The following is a 20,284-nucleotide window of genomic DNA, read 5'->3' on the forward strand; positions in this document are numbered from 1 at the left end:
TAACTATTCTAGCTACTCCAATGTGAACTTTTGGTCCAATCCATTTATACATCAAATATCAGATGCAAGAAAACTAAAAGAAATTTGAAGGAATTAAAAAAATGAATTTTAGTACTATAACACGAATTATTAAAGTTTGGCATGCATAAGTAACAACTCCTAAGAATATGTGAACGAAGAAAATAAATTATTTTTTTTTACAAGTGATAGCATTAGTATGTTAAAATGTTAAGCGTAAACTTTTAAAGTTTGTTCAAACTATTTAATCAAATGAAATTGAGCTTGTTTCTCACTTCTTCTCGATATCTGTACAAAATTATGCTAAATTTTATATGCAGGAATTCCGTAAAAATCTCCTTTTTAGGTGGGGATGATAAGCAAATCCAAGCCGACGCGACAGCACAGCAGGATGACTACCAAGTGACCAGCAATATTATGATTAAGAGCGACAGAGAGTGAGGAGGAGGCTATTTTATCTACTTGGCATTCAAATCCAAAATTTGACACGGAATCGCATCAATGTATATAAAGTCATGCACCGTTGTTTGCCTCAGTTGCCTTGGTGGGGTGCGTGTTGCGTGGTCGGGTTGACGACGATGAGGTTTTGGTACTCCAACACTAAACCTATTGGCAATTCTCACGATGCTTCAAGCAATTGTACTCATCATTAAGCTATTTTACGAGAAATTTTTTATTACAACGGAAACACGAGTGCTACATTATATGTTTTTATGTAAGTGGTAGAAAATTTTATTTTTTTAAGTTATAAATTTTTTAACACACATATCCCACCATTTGTATAATGATACATGGTGTACCACCTCGTGTGCTGATCATACTGAAAAATCTCTCCTATTTTACAGGCACGACATTGGACTTTTTCTATACAAATTTTAAGTGCTTAGTGAAAAAATTTCTCTAAAAGGTAAAGTCAAGATTATGAGAAAAGGACAACCTGCCTTTGTCGCAAATTCCTACTGTTTTAGGCGCGGTCTGCTTGAGATTTTTTTAACTTTGCTTGCCTTATGTGATTTTTCTTCTTAAATGTCTATTTCCTATCGAAAAGAGAATATATGTGAGACTTACATAATGGTGATTCGACCAACATTTAAAGCATAGGGTTATTCAAAAATTCACAAAAAAAAAAATATTTTGATAAAACAGACACTGATTTGACAGAAAAAAAAATAATTTTGAGGCTTGTTTATCTTTAAGTGATATTTTTTTTCCACTTTAATTTGAGTTTTATAATTAGAACGGGAGCATATATCACTTTAAAGAAGCTATATTAACTTGCCCTTCAGTACAAATTTTTTACTTTCCTCAGAAACACGTAACAAATTTTCTTACAATTAAAGACAAAAACTCATTAAAGCAGTCAAACTCACAACTTAAATTTCAAAACACAGAACCACATAAAAATTGTCTTAGACAAGACAACGTTCTAAATTACTCTCAATAATTAGAAGATTCACTCATTTACGAGTAAGAAAGCGGCAAATAGCCAGCATGACACGAATAAATCACTACGAATCCCGTATTATATAAATTGTTCTCCTACATGAGTTTGGCTGTTTCCACAAAAAGTAAAAACTTCAAAGGAGAACCCAGTAAACACCCTAACACGGTATGAGCTGGACTGCAAAAAGATCAAATTGAAGTCGTTTTTGACAAATACATTGACAAAGTCCTCCTCTACTCAGCTCCTCAAACTCAACTCAACTACGCCTTTCCGTACGCATACGGCGTATCTTAGCTTTGGTCAACATCTTCAACTTCAACTTTCTTCGTCCTCATTCCTTAAAAAACATTTACCTTCAAAAACAGGAACGAATGATAACAATATTAGTACTTTTCAAATTTAATTAATCTTAATTAAATTAAATTAAATTTTAGATTAAATTAAATAAAAAAAGGGAAAACGAGAAGGTCGTCGCGTGCTTGGACACTGTAAACACGCACGCACATCATTCGTTGGGTCGTCGTCTTCTTCTTATCGGACTCCCCGACCCCTCCAACACCACCGACGACAGCCTCAAAAGTCTCGCATTTAGTCATCTCCTAATCAGATTATTATGTATTCAATTCGCAGGATTATATCGAGTACTTGTTTTTTCCCTGTCATTGACCATAAAAAATTCCAAACGTTTGAATTTTAATTCAAACGAAATTTTTTGATCAAAGCGAGCGAGAAACGACGCAGCTGCTTCCGCTTCCGCAACTTCACATTTGGAAATCTGAGATTCTGAGATACTTCAAGTTCAAGACGACGGCTTTTAACTTCGCCTTCTGCAACAAGTGCTTTTCTCGAAAGCCCAAATGCCTTCTACTTCGTTTTCTCATCACAAAACCTGCAGAGCTACAACCTCCTCCTCCTCCCCTGTTTTTTCTTCAGCTGCTGCTTGCTCTGTTTCTGCTCCGAAACAGGACAGTGGTGGTGGTGGGGGAAGCTGCGAGCAGAGCCCGCGGCGGCTCACCCGGCAAAGAAAGCTCCGCCACATCAACAACGAGGATTTCTACGTCCCTGATAAGTCTTACTCCTCGCCCGCTTCGCCGGAATATTCGACTCAAAAGTCAAGATCGCCGGGTCACGGGTCCAAGCCAAACCACTGGTCTTCTGCGCCGGCTCCGCAGCCCTTGCCCCTTCCTGAATCTCCCGTGATCCGGAAACCTGAATATGCTCAAAATGGGTTCCTTGGCCCCAGGTAAAAGAAAGCCCTTAGAATTCATTAATTTTTTGTTTGTGGGTATCTGATAAAGTGCTTACCATGTGTTTGTTAAAATGCCGCGCTGGGGTGGTTTTTTACTGTTTGAACTACTAGGAAGGTCAAAGGTAAAGCTGTCACAAGCTCAGGATCGGCATCGCCGAGTTCTTATTCGAGTCAAGTTGCCACAACCTCAGGAGGATCAGCAGCAGCAGTGAGTTTTTATTCAAACAATCGTCGAGGGGCACTCCTCCAAGATGCTAACAATGGTGGCGGTTCGCTGAGTTCTTATTCTAGTCAAGTTGCCACAACCTCAGGAGGATCATCAGCACCAGTGCGTTCTTATTCAAACAATCGTCGAGGGGCACTCTCCCAAGATGCTAACAATGGTAGGGGTTTCCTTAATAACTTGGCTCTGAATATTCTTTCTAGGAAAGCGCAGGCAAATGGTATATCAAGTCATCCTTTTAGCAACCAAAGATCGAAAACTGTCGATTGTTATCCTATACTTGTTGCTCCCACTTCACCCGTTAATTGTTCAAGCAACTGCCATAGGGGAACGCCACACGAATATGAAAGTTGCAACATGAGCAGGAGTGCTCCAACAAGTGCTTTTTCAAGTCCTGCAGTTAGCCCCAGGAGATCAAACACCGCTGGGGGTTTTTTTACTTCTTCTGGGGCTCCCCACGATCAAAATCTGGATGTCTTTCCTCCAAGATTATCACCAAATAAACCTTCTAATAGTCCCAGCCATTCTCCTACATCTCGAAGTCCACGCTTCAACCAGAAAAGTTCAAATGGAAATGCATTTCTTTTGCCTTCTTTAGAGAGGGTTGAAAGTAGTGGTCAAGTCAGTGCCCACCCTTTGCCTCTGCCACCTCCACCACAGCAATCTGTTATGCACCACAATGCAGAGGCTCTATTGTTATCATCAATGAAAGGTCAATGGCAGAAGGGAAAACTTATTGGGCGCGGCACCTTTGGTAGTGTGTATCTCGCAACCAACCGGTATGCTAGTCCCCGGAAGCTTTGTGCTACTTTCTCTTGACTTTGTTCTGCAATGACCATTATTTTGTTTTGTTCTTTTGAATTTAGCTTTGTTAAAATTTTCTAATTATATGACAGAGAAACCGGGGCCTTGTGTGCAATGAAGGAAGTTGACCTCATTCCTGATGATCCTAAAGCTGCTGAATGTATAAAGCAGTTGGAGCAGGTCCTTTTTCTGGAGTCCTTTACTAATTTCAATTCATAGAGCAGTTGTAGCTTATTGCTGTCTACCTTTAGGTTTGTCTGGACCAACCAAAACTGCCGAATTAGGGAAAGTTTTGCATGTAACATGCACTAGCACTGTGGCTGCTTCAATCATAGGAAAAAAATGAGTTGGTTGATTATTTCTGTAAGATGGAAGGTAAAAAGCCTTCATAGTACATCTCCTCATGTGCCACACCTGCACAATGAACAGTATTGTTGAGTGCATCTCTTCACATTCGATCAAATGACATTTCAGCTACGCTCAACTATGCTACTGACATTTTGTGGTAGCCTTCTATGTTTCTGGTTCATCTTTAATATGTTCTAGAACTGTTCTTACTAGCTACCCGTTGCAGGAAATTAAAGTCCTCCGCACACTAAAGCATCCAAATATTGTGCAGTATTATGGTAGTGAAATGGTGAGTATCTTTCTTACATGTGAAAGTTTATTAAAAATATTTGAAAGTTTGGCTAAATTGGGGAGCATTGTTTATGCATATGCAGACTGAAGATCACTTTTACATATATTTGGAATATGTTCATCCTGGATCGATTAATAAATACGTCCAAGACCATATTGGAGCTATGACAGAATCTGTAGTTCGCAATTTTACTCGCCATATCCTCTCTGGGTTGGCTTTTTTGCACAGAACAAAGACAATTCACAGGTGATAGTGATGCTTGAGTAGCAGAGTTATATAACTGTGACATCACTTATCTGTTAAAAGGAGCTTGTTACTTCACAAATTGCCACGTCTCAATAAATGATGAGACAAGAATAACCTTAGGAAAATGTTTTTCTTCAAAGAGATTTATATAAACTGTAGAGATTCTTAATATTTACCAGCCAGTTAAAATGGGAAAAACGTTTGGAGAATCATTGTTGCATTCCTTCGGAGCTTTCTTTGCTTTATTGATGACGTTTCGATGATTATTCTGGGGATATAAAGGGTGCATATTTGCTGAATCATGTTGTATTCCCTTGTAGCTTTCTTTGCTTTATTGACGATGATGTTTCAATGATTATTCTAGGGATATTAAGGGTGCAAATTTGCTTGTTGATGCATCAGGCGTTGTTAAACTTGCCGATTTTGGGGTGGCAAAACATGTGAGTAATTAATTTTTGTAAACACCTTACTCTGCTTTGGCTCCTGACATAAACTTGACAAATCAATTTTTGAACAATCCAATTCATGTGACTCTGCAAGGCCTCCCAGCAGTACTCTTCTCGGTTTCATATTTAACTTTACCTTTTGCATTCAGCTCAATGGGCAATCGTACAATCTTTCTTTGAAGGGCAGTCCATACTGGATGGCTCCTGAGGTAATCACATCATCGTTACAAATTCATAGATGGCCTGTACGCACTGTATATAAATTATAAATGCTTAGTTTGTTTCATGCAGGTGATAAGGGCTGCAATGCAGAACAGTGCTGCTCCTGATCTTGCTTTGGCCGTCGATATATGGAGCTTGGGTTGTACTATTGTTGAGATGTTCAATGGAAAACCTCCGTGGAGTGAATTTACAGGAGTAAGTTCACGATGAAACTTGTCATGTTTTGTTCATCATGGTTTTGGATTTTCCAGAATATTGTCAACTGCCCATAGTTCCATGTGTACAATGCAAATCCGGCCTCATGCTGTTCGAGAATAGCTTTGTTGCTTTTGAAGTTTTTAACATCATCTTGTCTTCCTTCTGCCAGCCTCAAGCTATGTTCAAGGTTCTAAACACCATCCCGGATATACCAGAAACATTATCTGCAGAAGGAAAGGACTTCCTTCATTTGTGCTTTCGTAGGAACCCTGCAGAGAGACCATTAGCTAGTAAGCTACTTGAGCATCCGTTTGTACGAAATTCACACATCAGACCTTTTCAATGATATACCTAATAGTAAGTTTTCACATTTAACATTCATAGAATTCAATGGAAACTAGAGACTGAAAGTTTTTTATATATGACCAGTAAATTGATATCTTGGCTTGTTGTGTGTGCACCATTGCAGGATAAATTGGATGGTCCGAAGGACCATATTAATCTTAAAAATGGTCGAATATCGATCTCTCCACACTTGTAATTTAGAGGTGGCTTTGCTTCATTCTTCATCCTTGTCCGGAATTGCATCCCTTGTTCAATTGAAAGTCTCCAGCTATAAGCGTTGAAAGGAACCATAGCGGGAAAATCCCAAACCTCTGAAATTGGATGAAATGGATCCGAAGTTTCTCTCTTGTTCCATCTGGAAGACGCTCTTCTCTTGGGAAATACGGCTGCACAGCTCTAACAAGGATTTTCATTGCTTGGACTGCCTCTGATGAAGTTACATAAGCTTTACCAGTGAATTAACTGAGTGGGATTTGGAAGCTGGTTATTTTATTCATCGCCGGTGGAGTTGGGAACTCGGAGCTAGCGCAACGGGTCCTTGATCGGGGAGATAATCGAGTTTTACGTGGAGTTAAGATGAGTAGGTAGAAACTGTTGTGTGTACTCACTCAGAAGTTAGAACAGGTGATGGGAGTTAGTCTATCTGTAAATACTGATTTATGCTGATTCTCCAAATAGGAATTTTCGAACTTTGTTTCCCACGTCTATTGGTAATGCTTAAGATTAAATTTTTAGTGTAAAAATGTGGTTTTTTGTTGAAGTGAATAATACAGTTTTTCGTTAAAGTTCTCTTATTAAAAGCTATATTCGCAATAAAATTAGAAAACGTTTGAAATTCTAATAATTGAGTTACGATAATGACAAAAACAGCATTGACATGAATTAAAAGTTTAAGAGGCAGGATTCTCTCTGGATTCATATCGTGCAATCAGTTCTCGTCGGATACTATTTGTATTTAATTTTAAATTAAAAAAAATCCAAATAATTTCTGATCACACGTTACACGAAGAAAAAGCGGGTGTACGTGTTAACGGGTGAAGTATTGCGCGCTTCCCTTTTAAAATAATTAGATTTCTTTTATTTCATTTTCTTTTCGAAATTAATCGGTTTAATTTCACTCAAAGAGTAATGGGAATGCTACTGCTACAGCAACACCGATACAACAGCTCCAATCAGCCGATCTAGCAGCCACTGCTAGCGGCCGGAACCCTAATTCGCCACCGGAAGCCCCAATTTCGACGATGGGGAAGCCTCTTTGCTACGGTATTCGATTCCCTTTTCCTTTCCGCTCCTAATATCATCGTTGTCGTAGTTTCCATGGAATTTATTTCGTCCTTTGATTTTCCGGCAGACGCAGGGAATGCTGAAGTTTCTCAAGGGCTGATCAATCGGCTTTACAGCGTCTTCTCCGATGGCATACATTTTGCAACGCCGGCTACCTCCTTGAGGACCAATGAACTTGAATTGGTACTCATCTCTTGCTGTTAAATTTCTTAGGTTTTACTACCCAATGCACGATTTAGGGACCGTTTGGAATTGCTATTTTAGGAAGCACTCCTGCTCATAAACACTTTCGGTGGAAGTGCTTTTGTTAGGATGTTATTGAATCCTGGGAAAGCACTTCCCTCCAGGTGCAGTTCCATACAGTCTCTTAATTGAGGTGTCATAATTGGCTTATAAGTTAATAGGATTGATGAGAAAATCGATAGTTTCGATCAAATGTTATAATAAGAAAGAAGGGGGCTTGTTTATTTGGAAGATAGGAATTCTGAAAACTGATATATGAAATGTACCGAATGTAAATTTTTCCCTTTACTTATTTCGGTTCCAAGGTTCGGAGCGTGTTACAAATGTTGCAAGGTTTTTCTAGCTCACTATTTTATTGGGACCAAGATGGAAACTCTTTTCAAGTCAAGAGTGGGATACATGTCAGTCACCTCTCTTATTCGAGTCTTCACGCCCTTGTTCATCAATTTATGCATGCTGCAACATGCTTACAACTGGTGGAAATTATAGTCAACAAAATCGAGAAGTCTGCTGGATTACCCCCGCCTACTTTGAGGGCTTTTGCATGTTCTGTTTCTGCGTGGCTTAAGGTATATTTGGGATTCAATTTGTTGGATGAAGTTTGCTACTTTCTAGTCATCGTGATTTTACTACTTTTATAAGTCCATGTTAACTTTGTGATTGGGCAGCGGTTGCGCGATATTGCTTTAAAGAAGGAAATGAAGATAAGAGAAGATGGCATTAGTACAACCCCTACGTTATTGGGATTGGCCAATTCTTTGTCTAGGTTTGTATTCTGTTAGCTATCAGTGTTAGGGATGCCAATAGTTATAGTTTTTCACATTTTGTTGGAGACAATCACCACTCAAAAGCTCATCAAAATTAGAAAATTTTATTATGCTCCATTTTTTCACCTTTGAGGTCATTGCCTCAGCCCATGTCGTTAACTTCTTAATTCACGTTTTGTGTTGATATCTTCATGCAATGATGTCGCTGATGACAATTTATTGATATTAGTCTCTGCTCAGGTGCTGAGTATCTGTTGCAAATAGTGCATGGTGCCATCCCACAGGTGTATTTTGAGTCTAATTCGTCTCTTCCCGCTGCTTACTTGGCTGTTCACATCCTTGACCATCTTTACAAGAAGCTGGATGAAGTGTGTCTAGTGCGAGGTGGTGAGGTTGGTACTTCATTTATTCAACAACCTTTATTGTTTCTAGTTTAGTACTCTTGTCTTGTTTCACCTGGTTTATGTAATCCAAATTTGGTACTCATGCCAATTTCAGGAGGAAGATTACGAGATGCTTCTTTATTTATTTATTGGAAGTATATTGCCGTATATTGAGGGTCTTGATTCTTGGCTTTTTGAAGGAACACTAGATGATCCATATGAGGAGGTAAATGTGATTCGAACTTGCATGTGCTTGGTGATGCATCCAATTTTATTTTATTTTATTTTATTTTGCATACCATGTGATTCTTCTATCTATAGTATTGTCGATGATAGGTTATCTTACAATTTGTATAGGCAGTAAATACTAATATTAATCTGTTTTCTAGTTGAAGTGGGCTGTCCTAGATTTCTCCTCTCTGAACATTTTTCTGGTTGCTCCTGTCTTTGCAGATGTTCTTTTATGCTAATAAAGCAATATCTGTTGATGAGGCTGACTTTTGGGAGAAGAGTTATCTATTAAGGCAAGTACAGTATCAAATGTTAGATGTTGCGACCTCTGCCTCAGTGACAAGTTTTATGAAAGGAAAGGAATGTGGCAATAAAGACCTTCAATCATGTCCATTGTTTATTAAGGACATAGCTAAGTCTATTGTTTCTGCTGGAAAATCGTTACAGCTGATCCGGCATATTCCCATGACATCCTCAGTTGTATATAGAAACGGAAATGACTCTGAGGTTGATGGTTTTGGAAGTTTTAATAAAGGTGTTTACCATGGGCAAAGCATTGCAGGTTTGACTTTGTCAGAAGTTTTCTGTGTGTCGTTAGCAGGCCTTATAGGCCATGGTGACCATATCTTTCAACATATATCCACTAAACAAAAAGTGGAGAGTGATGATAGTGTGATTGTGCCAGTAAAATGCTCGGAGAAAATTTGGTGTAAGTTCTTGGTTGATACACTGGCAGAGAAAAGAGTAACTGAACCAGAGTCTGCACGTGATAATGGAAAAGGATTTACAGATGCAAATGAAGAGAAAATGTTTGCAGGTGTGGTAAATGGGTTTCCTCATTCAAGATCCTTCTGTCAAGAAAATCCAGTTCTAACAGTCTGCCAAAAGATCCTTTCTAAGAATGGGAATGCATGGAAATCCTTGAACTTATCCAGAAATTTATGTCTGCCCCCTTTAAACGATGAAGCTTTACGAAAGGCTATTTTCGGTGTGGAGAGCGGATCAACTTCTTTGGCTGAAGGAACAAATTATACTTTTGGTTTCCGCTTTGGTGAATCAGAATATCTTCGTTCACAAGACGACTCACTTATGTTACAATCGTTGTTTCCTTTTCCTACTCTTCTACCATCTGTTCAGGTATGATTGAAAGTCTATGTGCATTTGTCTAGATTTAGATATTATTAGAATTCTTTGGATGTATTTTTAATTGTAGTTCCTTGGCTACAGGATGAGCTCAATATGTCAGAGCTCTTACCTTTCCAAAAAAATAGCACCCTTCCATCAAGAGTTCTTGCCTGGATTCAACATTTTGAACCAAGAAGTACTCCACTTCCGGTGGTTATAGTGCAGGAATGTCTTACTGTCTACATGCAGAAGCAGGTGATTGCTCAAAAATATGTATCAGTTTGTTGTTGTGGTTGCATGAGTGTCATATTTTAAAAAGTTATTTTCTACCATAGGTGGATTGTATTGGCAGGCATATTTTGTCAAAACTGATGAATGACTGGAAATTGATGGATAAACTAGCAGTCTTGCGCGCGATTTTCTTGCTAGGGTCAGGTATCATCTTGTTTGTTGAACTTCAAATATCCTGGTCTATTAATAGACATCTCCGATTACTTTGACATGTTTGCTGGTTCCTTTCCATCTCTAGGTGATCTGCTACAGCACTTCTTGACTGTAATATTCAATAAGCTGGATAAAGGAGAAACATGGGATGATGATTTTGAGTTAAACACGATATTGCAGGTTTGCTTACTTTATCCAATGTAGAATTTCTTCCTATTTTGAGTTAAACACGGTTTTGGGGTACCTACTTTTACTGTTTTACTTATATTATAACATTGTAATGTCTATTCTTATTACTGCAGGAATCTATAAGAAACTCTGCTGATGGAGTGCTACTAAGTTTTCCTGATTCATTGATTGTATCCCTCACCAAAAATCACGACTTAAATGGAAATGAGCAACCTAAGATGGCTTCCCTTCCCTCAACTCCTCGTAAAAGTCGTGTTCAGAGCTTTGGAATGGATGGACTTGATCTGCTAAACTTCACATATAAGGTCTCTTGGCCGCTTGAACTTATTGCAAACGCGGAGGCAATCAAGAAATATAACCAGGTTATTTTATGCTTCTGGTTCTATATTTCGTCTCTCTCTCTCTCTCTCTCTCTCAAATCAATGTGGCATTTGGGGGAAAGGTGATTTGATTTCACTTGGGATCTTATCTTTGGAGGGAAGATATGATTACCAACTGGGTGGTCTGACGACTAAACGCGTTATCTAATTGTTCTAAATTGTTGTAGGTCATGGGGTTCTTGTTGAAGGTTAAGCGAGCAAAATTCGTACTTGATAAAGCTCGAAGGTGGATGTGGAAGGTTATAATTTATCTCCTTTAAGGATTAATTAGGAGAGTGATAAGTCTCCTTGGCCTAATGACAAGGGTTGTATGTGTGTATGTCTTTATAAATCAATGGCTTTGATGCTTCTTGTTACCCCATGCAGGGTAGAGGCAGTGCCACAAACAACCACAAGCGTCACTGGTTAGTGGAGCAAAAACTTCTCCATTTTGTCGATGCTTTTCACCAGTATGTGATGGACAGAGTAAGTGTTGTTTTCCCTATGTTTTTTGTTTTCCCTTTATATATACGGAAACTATTTTCATGAGGAATTCGGCCTTTTATGCATCATCATATTTTTGTTGTCCGGAAAGAGTATGGAGTATGGAATTGTTAGATCACTGACTAGTCCTTTGTGAGCAGGTATATCATAATGCATGGCGTGAACTATGCGAAGGTATGGCAGCCGCTCGATCTCTGGACGAAGTCATAGAAGTACATGAATTGTACTTGTTGACAATTCAGCGGCAGTGCTTTGTAGTTCCAGATAAGCTGGTGCGCATTTTCTTTTGTTTGAGAACTTATGAACTAGGAAATAATCTTTTATGAAGACAGGAAGTTGAATCGTGTTTATTACACTATTTTGCATCAGTGGGCTCTCATAGCAAGCAGGATAAACAACATCCTGGGATTAGCATTGGACTTCTATTCTATACAACTGACGCTTAGCGGCGGAACAGTTTCTGCAATTAAGGCCAAATGCGAAATGGAAGTCGATCGTATTGAGAAGCAGTTTGATGATTGCATTGCTTTCCTGCTCAGAGTAATCTTCTCTCTTTGTTTTGGTTCTGATTCATACGCGATTCTTATGATTTGCATCTAACGTTTCGTTTGGTTGCGTGCTGATTATGCAGGTGCTTTCGTTCAAGCTCAACGTCGGGCACTTTCCTCATTTAGCGGATTTGGTTACTAGGATCAACTACAATTACTTTTACATGTCGGATGCTGGAAACCTAAGGACTCTCCCGAGCTCCGAAAATGTTGCTTCCAGGCTGGGGAAGGCTTTTCTAGGCAGAACAGACTGATTGCAGTTAAGGATTTTAGTTTATTTAATTTTTTGGAGTAAAACATCACATATTAAAACAAATTTAATATGCTACGAGGAACTAGAAATCTGGCTTGCATCCTCGACATCTAGCTTGCACAGCTCGGTGTCCTTGCACCACTGTTCGAATTCCGCAAAAGCTTCAAACAACTGCTCGGCCCCGTCATCATCATCCTCCTCCTCATCATCGGCTAGGGGTACCTTCTTCACTGCCCTCTCAAACACATTCCTCGCCCTCGCAATGTCGCCATTCATCATCTCAAAGTTAGCATACCGAATCCAATTCCTGGCTTCTTCGGGATGGCGTTGTACCATCTGTTCGTAAATATCTCTAGCACTCTCGATTAGTTCATCGTAGCGAAGCGCCAACTTGACAGAGGACTGCTCACTGGAGTCTCTGGTTTTCTGCCTGGGAGGTCCGAACATACTAGCATCCTGGAGCTCACTTGCCTGACGGAGAATTTCCTTGGCGGCGACTCGGTTTTTGCTGAACGAACTCATTGGCTGCGAATCGGATTCGGATTTTGAGAAGAGAGGGTGATGGCCTCTAGGGAGAGTAGTAGAATTGGTATTTAGATCGATCGGTTTACGGAGAAGAATTGTGAGGAATGTAGCGTCTTGCATTGTGTGTGTGTGCGCCTTTTGAAATAGGAAACTTAAAACTTTTCCTTGTTCGCTAAGGTGGTTTAATTAGTTAATTAGGACAGACAGGAAGAAAGGGAGATTAAAAAATAAATAAAAATATAAAAAATAAAAAATAAAAAGACGTTGGCATGGTGAAATAGGAAACTTAAAACGGTTTTCGATCAATTTTGGAAATTTCAACAAAAATCATCATAAAAGTCTGGCAAAAAACACAAGTTTCTACACCAAAAACAAGCATTACATCATCGCCTGCTTAACCATGAGCAATCAAAGCATGCGCAATATAATCTGCTATCTGCCTATACAGACATGGTTACATCAAATTGAATAGATGAGTGGAGATTGAATATTTCGATCAGCTATTACTTTTGTGAGGACGCTTCATCTTGAGAAGATGAGAGAGGCCTGCTATTACGTGCAGTCGACTGCTCGGAATCCCGGTCTTCGCCAGCGCCCTCCCCTTCTTGTCCAGTATAACAAAGCAAGGCACATATCTGATGTCGTAATGGAGGAGCTGCATTTCCGGCGATAGAAAAATTATCAGACAATATTCTACTGTTCAAACCGTAATATTTGACACCGTGATCAGCACATAACGCAATCGAACAAGCTAATCACTTGAAACGTATATATATAGAGAAAACGTTGAGGATGAAGGGTACCTCGGGAAGCCATTTCTCGTTCTCTGCATCTGCCATAACAATGTTAAGCCACTCCGAGTTCCTACTCTCAACCTCCACAACAAAATTAAGCAAAGAATTGCACAGCCTGCATTTGGGTGAATAAAACTCAACCACCGTAGCCTCTTTCGCACTTGCCAATGCCGAGGCAAACGCCCTATGCTCCGCCTCCCCCTGCTCTTCCGGACTCAAGACTGTTTTCGACTTCAAAGTCCTTACCTTGGCCGGTTCTTGCATCCATTCGGAAGGGCTTTAAGTTGTTGATCAACGGAGTCGAAGAACCTGAAACTGAGCTGACGAAATTGAAAGCAAGGGACCCGATAGTTTGCACAGATTTGAACAGCCAAGGACCCTCAAAGGAGCAAACGCTATGAGTGTTGGTTTTCGGATTCGGGTTCATGTCCCATGGCCATTTTAGGCAAAACAAAGGCTGTTTTGGAGTAGAACCCATTTTCCCCTCTAAATTTTGATCTCTTGAATTACAGAACCTCCAAATTTTGCATCCCTTGGATTCCAAACCCTAGAGAATGAGCATTTGTGCCCAAATCAGAATCCAAATTCTGGGTAATGGGTTCTCATAAAACCATAAATCCTGTAAAACCCTAAACCCAAAACCCAAAAATCAAATGTTTGGTAACCTAGCTGATGGTGGAAAGAAAAATCCCAGAGATCACAAAAGTAGAGAAATTGAAATACAACGCCGTAAAAGTTTCTAATGAAGTATGACTACCTACCCCTTTTTACTTTCAAGGATTCAATCGTTTGCCTTTGACTCAACCACACAATTCCGTTGCGCAGAGAAAGAGACAGAGAGCGAGGGAGAGGAGAAAAATAAAATTACATATTTTTGTCCTGTCCTGTGAGCTCTTGGCGCTTCAGTATCTCGTTATGGATATTGGGCCTGATAATAATTTGGGCCCAAATATCCGCTCTTATAATTGAGCCATCAACTTTATCTTTAAGAGCAAAGTAATAACGTGAAATTATTCAAGCTGGATAAAGAATGAAATGTATTTAACCAATTGAGTTACAAATATTTTGTAAGTTACTATTTTGTTGAATTCTTTAGGTTAACCGCGGTCGCCTGCGCACCAACCCATGTTTAGTTGTTTCTAGAGACCATAATCCCTCCCTAATCATACCCATAAACATGTTTTTTGTCCTCTTAAGTGGAGTTTTGCCAAGATTCTAACCACAAACCCACTCGTCAACATTATGCTGACCATTCCCCCTCCTAGTTTTCCCATCCTAAATGGTTGAATAATGACACTGGCATGGGAAAAAAATCAAAAGACAGCATAAAATATTTGAGAAATCTTGCGTTTTTTTATCAACAAAAATGTAAATTTAGAATGACTCAAAATCTCCACGTTTTTTTTTCACTTTATACCCAACCCTAGTGAGAAAAGAAGGCAATTCCAGCCGATTTGCTTCATAACATGTGACCAAAATGTAGTATATAAACCCACCAATCTGCTCATACTCCTCAACACCTCAACCTCATTAGTCACTAATTCCATCTTAATTACGTTTCTCTGATCCCTTGTTCCAGAATTTGAAGATGGGTTCCAGTTTCTCTTCACAAGGGCTCGCTTTGATTGTCGTCGCTGTCTCTTTGTTGGCGGTTGGGCAGGCTAAAACTGTCATTGTAGGAGGCTCCGAAGGTTGGCGTTTCGGCTTCAACTACACTGACTGGACTCTCAAAAATGGCCCCTTTTACATAAAGGACACGCTACAGGTAAGTCAACCGGCTGTGTGGTGCCGATCAACCGGTTACTTATATTTCACATTTTATTGATGTGCAGTTTTCAAGTACAGTCCGCCAAGCAATGCCGGCGTTCATGACGTGTACTTACTAGCGGACCAGTGGAGCTACATAACATGTGACTACCGGAGGGAAAAGCTGGTGAAAAGCCACGCAGGGAGGCGGTCAGGGGTTTAAGTTCGTGCTGAACCAGTGGAGGCCACACTACTTTGCTTGTGGTCAGGGAGCCAACAGGTCTCACTGCAACCAGGGGTTGATGAAGTTCTTCGCCGTGCCATGGCCACACTGGCATTTATAATCGATGCCATAGATGAGATTTTTTGGTCGTTAACTTACATATTTGAGTAGAGCGCCAAATAACCCCTAATTATCACAAAACTGTCACTTACCCGCTCAACAATTTATTTATTTTTAATAAATGAAATTATCTATACTAAAATGATGGGGAAGTAGACTAAACTTCACAATGGGTTAACAATGATGTGGTTCAAATTCGTCTTTGGCAACAATCGAAGCTAATACCTCTCATTTACAAGTGCAGAGGAATATCACTAAACCGTAGTACTAAATAGCTACCCAGTCAACTATTTATTCCTACTAACTTACCCCTTTAAGTAGTAAGAGACTGCCAAGTACCCTCTGTTGTTATATTTCATTCAAATTTCCGTTAAATGGTGTTATGTGAGAGGCACCTAACATAGGATTATGAATCGCGAGTTTGAAGCTCATAGTATTGAGTAAATTTCCTACCTCCAATATTGTTATCCCAACGAAAATAAAAGAAAACCAAGGCACACAAAATAAGTTGTAATTGTAATCCTCCCCTACTTATAGTTTCAGATATTGAATACGAATTATAACGTAAAATTCACACAGTTATTTTTGTATGTAGTAGAATCTCGAGTAGTGAAATTCACACACTATGCTAAAACATGTTGAAAATCACCAATTAAGTAATTACATAATCATTTCCACTTCAATCAAGTAATTACATTGGCAACGATCGATTTCCATTTTGGGAGAGAGGTATGTTGAAGAAAGAGGCGAACGATTTTCATTTGGAGGAGATTACAAGGTAATTAGAAAGAGGCGAACGAAATTCTGGGAATTAAAAGGAATAAGTTTAACTTCATGAATGATGTCCTTCTAATCCCCTGCAAATGAAAAATGAATTCACATCCCTTCAACATGACTACCTTGAATATTAAAGTTATCCAATCCTAATTACCAATCAAACACTTGGTGTCTATACCAAGTTCATAGAACCCAAGCAAAAGGAAAACAACATTCTCCAGCAGATATATAAAGGGGAAGCCAAAAGCACTTGTGAAAAAATACAAAACATTTTGATGTCCGAATCAAAAACTAAAACCCCTAAATCAAAATTACAAAATATGCTTAATTTCCATTGAGAATTTGGAAGCAAGGCACCTCAGAATCCGAGCTTGGTGCGGCGCCAGTGCCTGCGTTTTGCATTGTACCTGATCCACAACACGAACAAAATCGACAAACCGTAAGCATCTGGGAACCGATCAAGAAAAAACAAATGAGAATTACGAAATAATTAGAGTAAGTATTTATGGACCTGATGGTGTTGTCGGTCCTCATACGGATCCAGTGAGGGATGGGCCTGTTCTGCCTCATCTTCTTCGCCAGCTTCTTCTTGATCATGAAGCTCTTGTGCGACGGCTGTGCGTATTTACCAAAAGAACCCACATCAGAAACTCAATCATTTTCCAGTAATTCAATATACAGAAAGAGAGAGACGAGAGAGTGAGTCACCATTTTTGCGAGCTTGGAGATGCGCCGCGAAGTTTACAGCAGAGAGCAAAACAGCGAAACCCTAACAGCGCCAAGACTGTACAAGACGAGCGCTTTTCAGTTTTAAGACAAGGAAACGGTAAAAATGGAATTCAATTATTTGTGGCCCAAAACATAACCAATTTAAAGTCGGTGAATGTCAGTTCAAAGGCCCAGCTTCTATGGGGCTCTACATAATACTTTCCTTCATCTACAAGATATTCCAAGCCCAATGCCCAGTAAGGTTCGTAACTTCTTATGAGTTTTCTTTTTTTTTTTTTTTTTTAATACTCGTCCGAGTTAACAAAATGTCGTGTGCCACACTTAGTCATTTTACTTTGTAATTTATTTTTTTCGCAATGCGTGCTTTTTTTTTTTTTTTTTTTTGGTGAGAAATTCGAACTTTGAGAAATAATTGTCTATTTAACCATTCAGTACTAAGGTCTGGTAGTGTTCACCTTTACTTGAAAGTGAGAGATCTTATGTTTGAATTTCGTGGATGACGAATTCGATACCAAATTAGGCTGCTCATTGTGTGGCTTAGCTAAAATTCTTCTCTTAATGTAAAAATATCGATGTACTAAAAAAAAAACATTTACTTAACCTTCGAAATTGAATAAAATAACGGAGAATTAAATAATAGTTTTAAGTCCCTGCTGCGAAGCAAATAAGCCCAAACAGGAGTCAGCTTGATTCTGACATGGAGGCGTATAACCATCCAGCCCAAACTCTACAACAACCAAACCCAAAGAAACGGTCGCACTCACACATGGAGTATGACAACTCGTCTATAATCACATAAAATTTTGTAGTGTGACGATTATACTTACACGTAATGTTATTAATTCAAGAGTTATAACAAAATTAATATATCATAGATTTAAAGTATTCTATCACCAAATATATATATAATACTTTGTGATAATCGCATTGAATAATTTATCAGACTTATCCAATTTTAGTTTGATGATTGTATCAAACTGTTAGAGTCACAACATAGTTCACTTTCGTGTTGTATTTGATCAATCAACAGAATATTAAGTTTCTATTGAACCACATGCATGATGCATGCATGGTAGATGAGCCTCCATTCTCCTTCTACGCAACTCACACAGAACTACACCAATATGTGCTTGATCTTTGACTAATTATTGTGGCTTTTTAATTGCCCCGATAATGGTAATACATATTACGTCTAAATTATATGTAACTTCGTACAGTAATTTACAGCTCGCACAATTACAAGTATTCAACTTAAAATTCGAAATCATGTTTAAATCTCCTCTCCTAAGATCTCGGGTATGAATTTCCCGTAATTATAATCCCCTTGTACCATATCAACAACGTGGTGGGTGTTTTGGGGTTAGAAAGTTCAGTTTTTATGGGCACATATGTCATTTTGATTGGAATTTTGTATTATGCTAATGATGTGACGGGATTGTGTTGTCCAAAGTTTGAAATGAAGCGAGAGTAGATGGTAGTGGTGCAAAAATCCCATGGGATGCGGGGGCAAACATTTCGCTGGACGACGCGTACATTTATACGGTACCTATCACAATCACAAAAACCAGTAGCGCATGTGAGCATGCAAAGCTGGTTACCAACATAGCAAATCACATGACGCATTGGATGTTTCGGGTTTGATACATGAATTAATTAATCACATGTTTATCTACTAAAATTGATGTTTTCAATTATTTTTGTTTATGATTTCACTTGTGTTATTTAATTTCTCGGTATATATTGTACTCTCTTTTTCAAAATTTTATTTGCGTTTGCTAACACATACGTGTCTCCAATACTACAAAGTGTACTTGAAAATTTGTAATCATATTTAGTAGGGTGATAACTGATCAAAGTTCCATCTCATTCGTGGAAACACATTTTTGACACGTATTTTTATGGCTCTCATTCCGTAATTTATTTCAAAGACATCTTAGTTCATCCTTGCAAAAAATTACATAAATTTAAAACTATTAAGACATTTATTTGAAATGAAGAAAATTTTCAAAAACAGTTATACAAATAAATACTAAATTTAATACAATGGTGAAATGACTTCGGATTTGGATGATTTGTTTATAGAGATGATATTTGAAGAAATACATAAAAGATAAACGGTTGAATCTTTAAAATACATTGCGAACGAGATCACACAAATACGTGTATCAAAAAGTTTGTCTCCAAATAAATATATATTATGTAATTACAAATCGTAACATTTCACTAAAACAAACAAAAACCTAGTCTAAAAGGATTATGATATTCCTATTTTTTGTCAAGGATTATGATATCCCTTGATAACAACATTCAATGTTTCTATGGCCATCAAACAAAATAAAAAATTAATCTATGTCCTTTAAACTTGATTATAATAACGTTCAATGGATCAAATAGATTTATGTGTTTGCATGTGACTCGGGAGAGGGTTAGTCCAAAATTGACAAATTGACATTTCTGGACTGGACCGCGTCATGGCCCAGAAAAACCGTCTCAAGCTTTTGCTTCTTTGCTTCAACTTCTGCTCTCATCACCCACGTTCGTGTTATACCATCTCCGGTCCCACACCACGCGCTTCCATCTGGGTCCCGCCTCTTTCCCGCGTAATTAAAATATTTCTCCAACCCAAGGTTTAGCTGTAAACCAGGATGATTAGTGACAAAGATTAACGCTAACATGCTGTTTGTTCTTTTTGTCTTTGCCCTTATCACCTCTTCCCCGTTTTTCTTTCCTCTTTTCACAAAATGTCTCATCTTCTTTCTTCTTTTTTGAATCCGATCAAGGAAATTCGTTACGGTACGATGGTAAAAAAAATTCAAAAGCCTATATATGTGCAAGTGAATTCAAACCAATCGCACGACCTTTTTGCTTTTGTGTGTTTTTTGTGCACATGATTACGATTAATGCGACAAAAATATTACTGACATCGGTCGTGTAAGCACGTGAAGTCTAATTTTGGTCAATACAAAATCAATCAAGATTCGCTTCTTTTGGTTAATCCACAATAATATTGTGGATAAAGCTAAATTATATATGCTGCTAAAGTGGGTCTCATCATGAGACTAACACCGATCAACAACACTGAAATGTCTAACGGTGACACTAGGTGGTACGAGCAACATGTGATCTAGCATTACTATTTAATTGGGTCCGCCTCTTCTTACTTCTTTTTTGAATCCGATCAAGGAAATTCATTATGGTACAATGG

The 20,284-nt window shown here is 38.6% G+C and overlaps 4 protein-coding genes across 6 annotated transcripts; 2 read left to right on the top strand and 2 right to left on the bottom strand.

Annotated features, from left to right (window-relative positions):
- The first annotated feature begins 2,016 nt into the window (after positions 1-2,016).
- On the top strand, positions 2,017-6,578 carry LOC103953927 (mitogen-activated protein kinase kinase kinase 5). The gene is made up of 10 exons (XM_009365739.3): positions 2,017-2,705; positions 2,823-3,713; positions 3,831-3,918; positions 4,313-4,375; positions 4,461-4,624; positions 4,989-5,064; positions 5,220-5,279; positions 5,362-5,487; positions 5,660-5,847; positions 5,960-6,578. The coding sequence occupies exons 1-9, from the start codon at positions 2,320-2,322 to the stop codon at positions 5,834-5,836; spliced, it is 2,031 nt and encodes a 676-aa protein (XP_009364014.2). The 5' UTR covers positions 2,017-2,319; the 3' UTR covers positions 5,837-5,847; positions 5,960-6,578.
- A 342-nt stretch (positions 6,579-6,920) lies between these two features.
- On the top strand, positions 6,921-12,860 carry LOC103953907 (gamma-tubulin complex component 5). Of its 3 annotated transcripts, XM_009365718.2 has the most exons (17): positions 6,921-7,098; positions 7,187-7,302; positions 7,668-7,931; positions 8,031-8,128; positions 8,359-8,521; positions 8,628-8,738; positions 8,966-9,880; positions 9,971-10,123; positions 10,204-10,303; positions 10,398-10,492; positions 10,615-10,863; positions 11,049-11,120; positions 11,248-11,346; positions 11,505-11,636; positions 11,734-11,904; positions 11,996-12,171; positions 12,252-12,860. In XM_009365718.2, the coding sequence occupies exons 1-16, from the start codon at positions 7,077-7,079 to the stop codon at positions 12,164-12,166; spliced, it is 2,931 nt and encodes a 976-aa protein (XP_009363993.2). In that variant the 5' UTR covers positions 6,921-7,076; the 3' UTR covers positions 12,167-12,171; positions 12,252-12,860. The 3 variants fall into 3 exon arrangements, with proteins under 3 accessions (XP_009363993.2, XP_009363986.2, XP_048434537.1); XM_009365711.3 differs by having other exon boundaries at positions 11,996-12,265; XM_048578580.1 differs by lacking the exons at positions 6,921-7,098; positions 7,187-7,302 and having other exon boundaries at positions 7,789-7,931; positions 8,370-8,521; positions 11,996-12,265.
- Positions 12,861-12,960: 100 nt separating this feature from the next.
- On the bottom strand, positions 12,961-14,352 carry LOC103953896. Its single transcript, XM_048578644.1, is given in 4 exon segments — positions 12,961-13,345; positions 13,494-13,716; positions 13,718-14,113; positions 14,246-14,352. Coding segments are annotated over 3 exon segments (627 nt in total). The 5' UTR covers positions 13,963-14,113; positions 14,246-14,352; the 3' UTR covers positions 12,961-13,186.
- Positions 14,353-16,553: 2,201 nt separating this feature from the next.
- LOC103953886 (60S ribosomal protein L39-1) lies at positions 16,554-17,218 on the bottom strand. Its single transcript, XM_009365691.3, has 3 exons — positions 17,059-17,218; positions 16,862-16,965; positions 16,554-16,757 (listed from the first exon to the last, which is right to left on the bottom strand). The coding sequence occupies exons 1-3, from the start codon at positions 17,059-17,061 to the stop codon at positions 16,709-16,711; spliced, it is 156 nt and encodes a 51-aa protein (XP_009363966.1). The 5' UTR covers positions 17,062-17,218; the 3' UTR covers positions 16,554-16,708.
- Between the last annotated feature and the right edge of the window lie 3,066 nt (positions 17,219-20,284).

Source organism: the organism of the source record quoted next, unplaced genomic scaffold (genome assembly GCF_019419815.1).
Source record: "Pyrus x bretschneideri cultivar Hongxiangsu unplaced genomic scaffold, Pyrus_bretschneideri_v1 Contig1, whole genome shotgun sequence".
NCBI classification, from domain to species: Eukaryota; Viridiplantae; Streptophyta; class Magnoliopsida; order Rosales; family Rosaceae; genus Pyrus; species Pyrus x bretschneideri.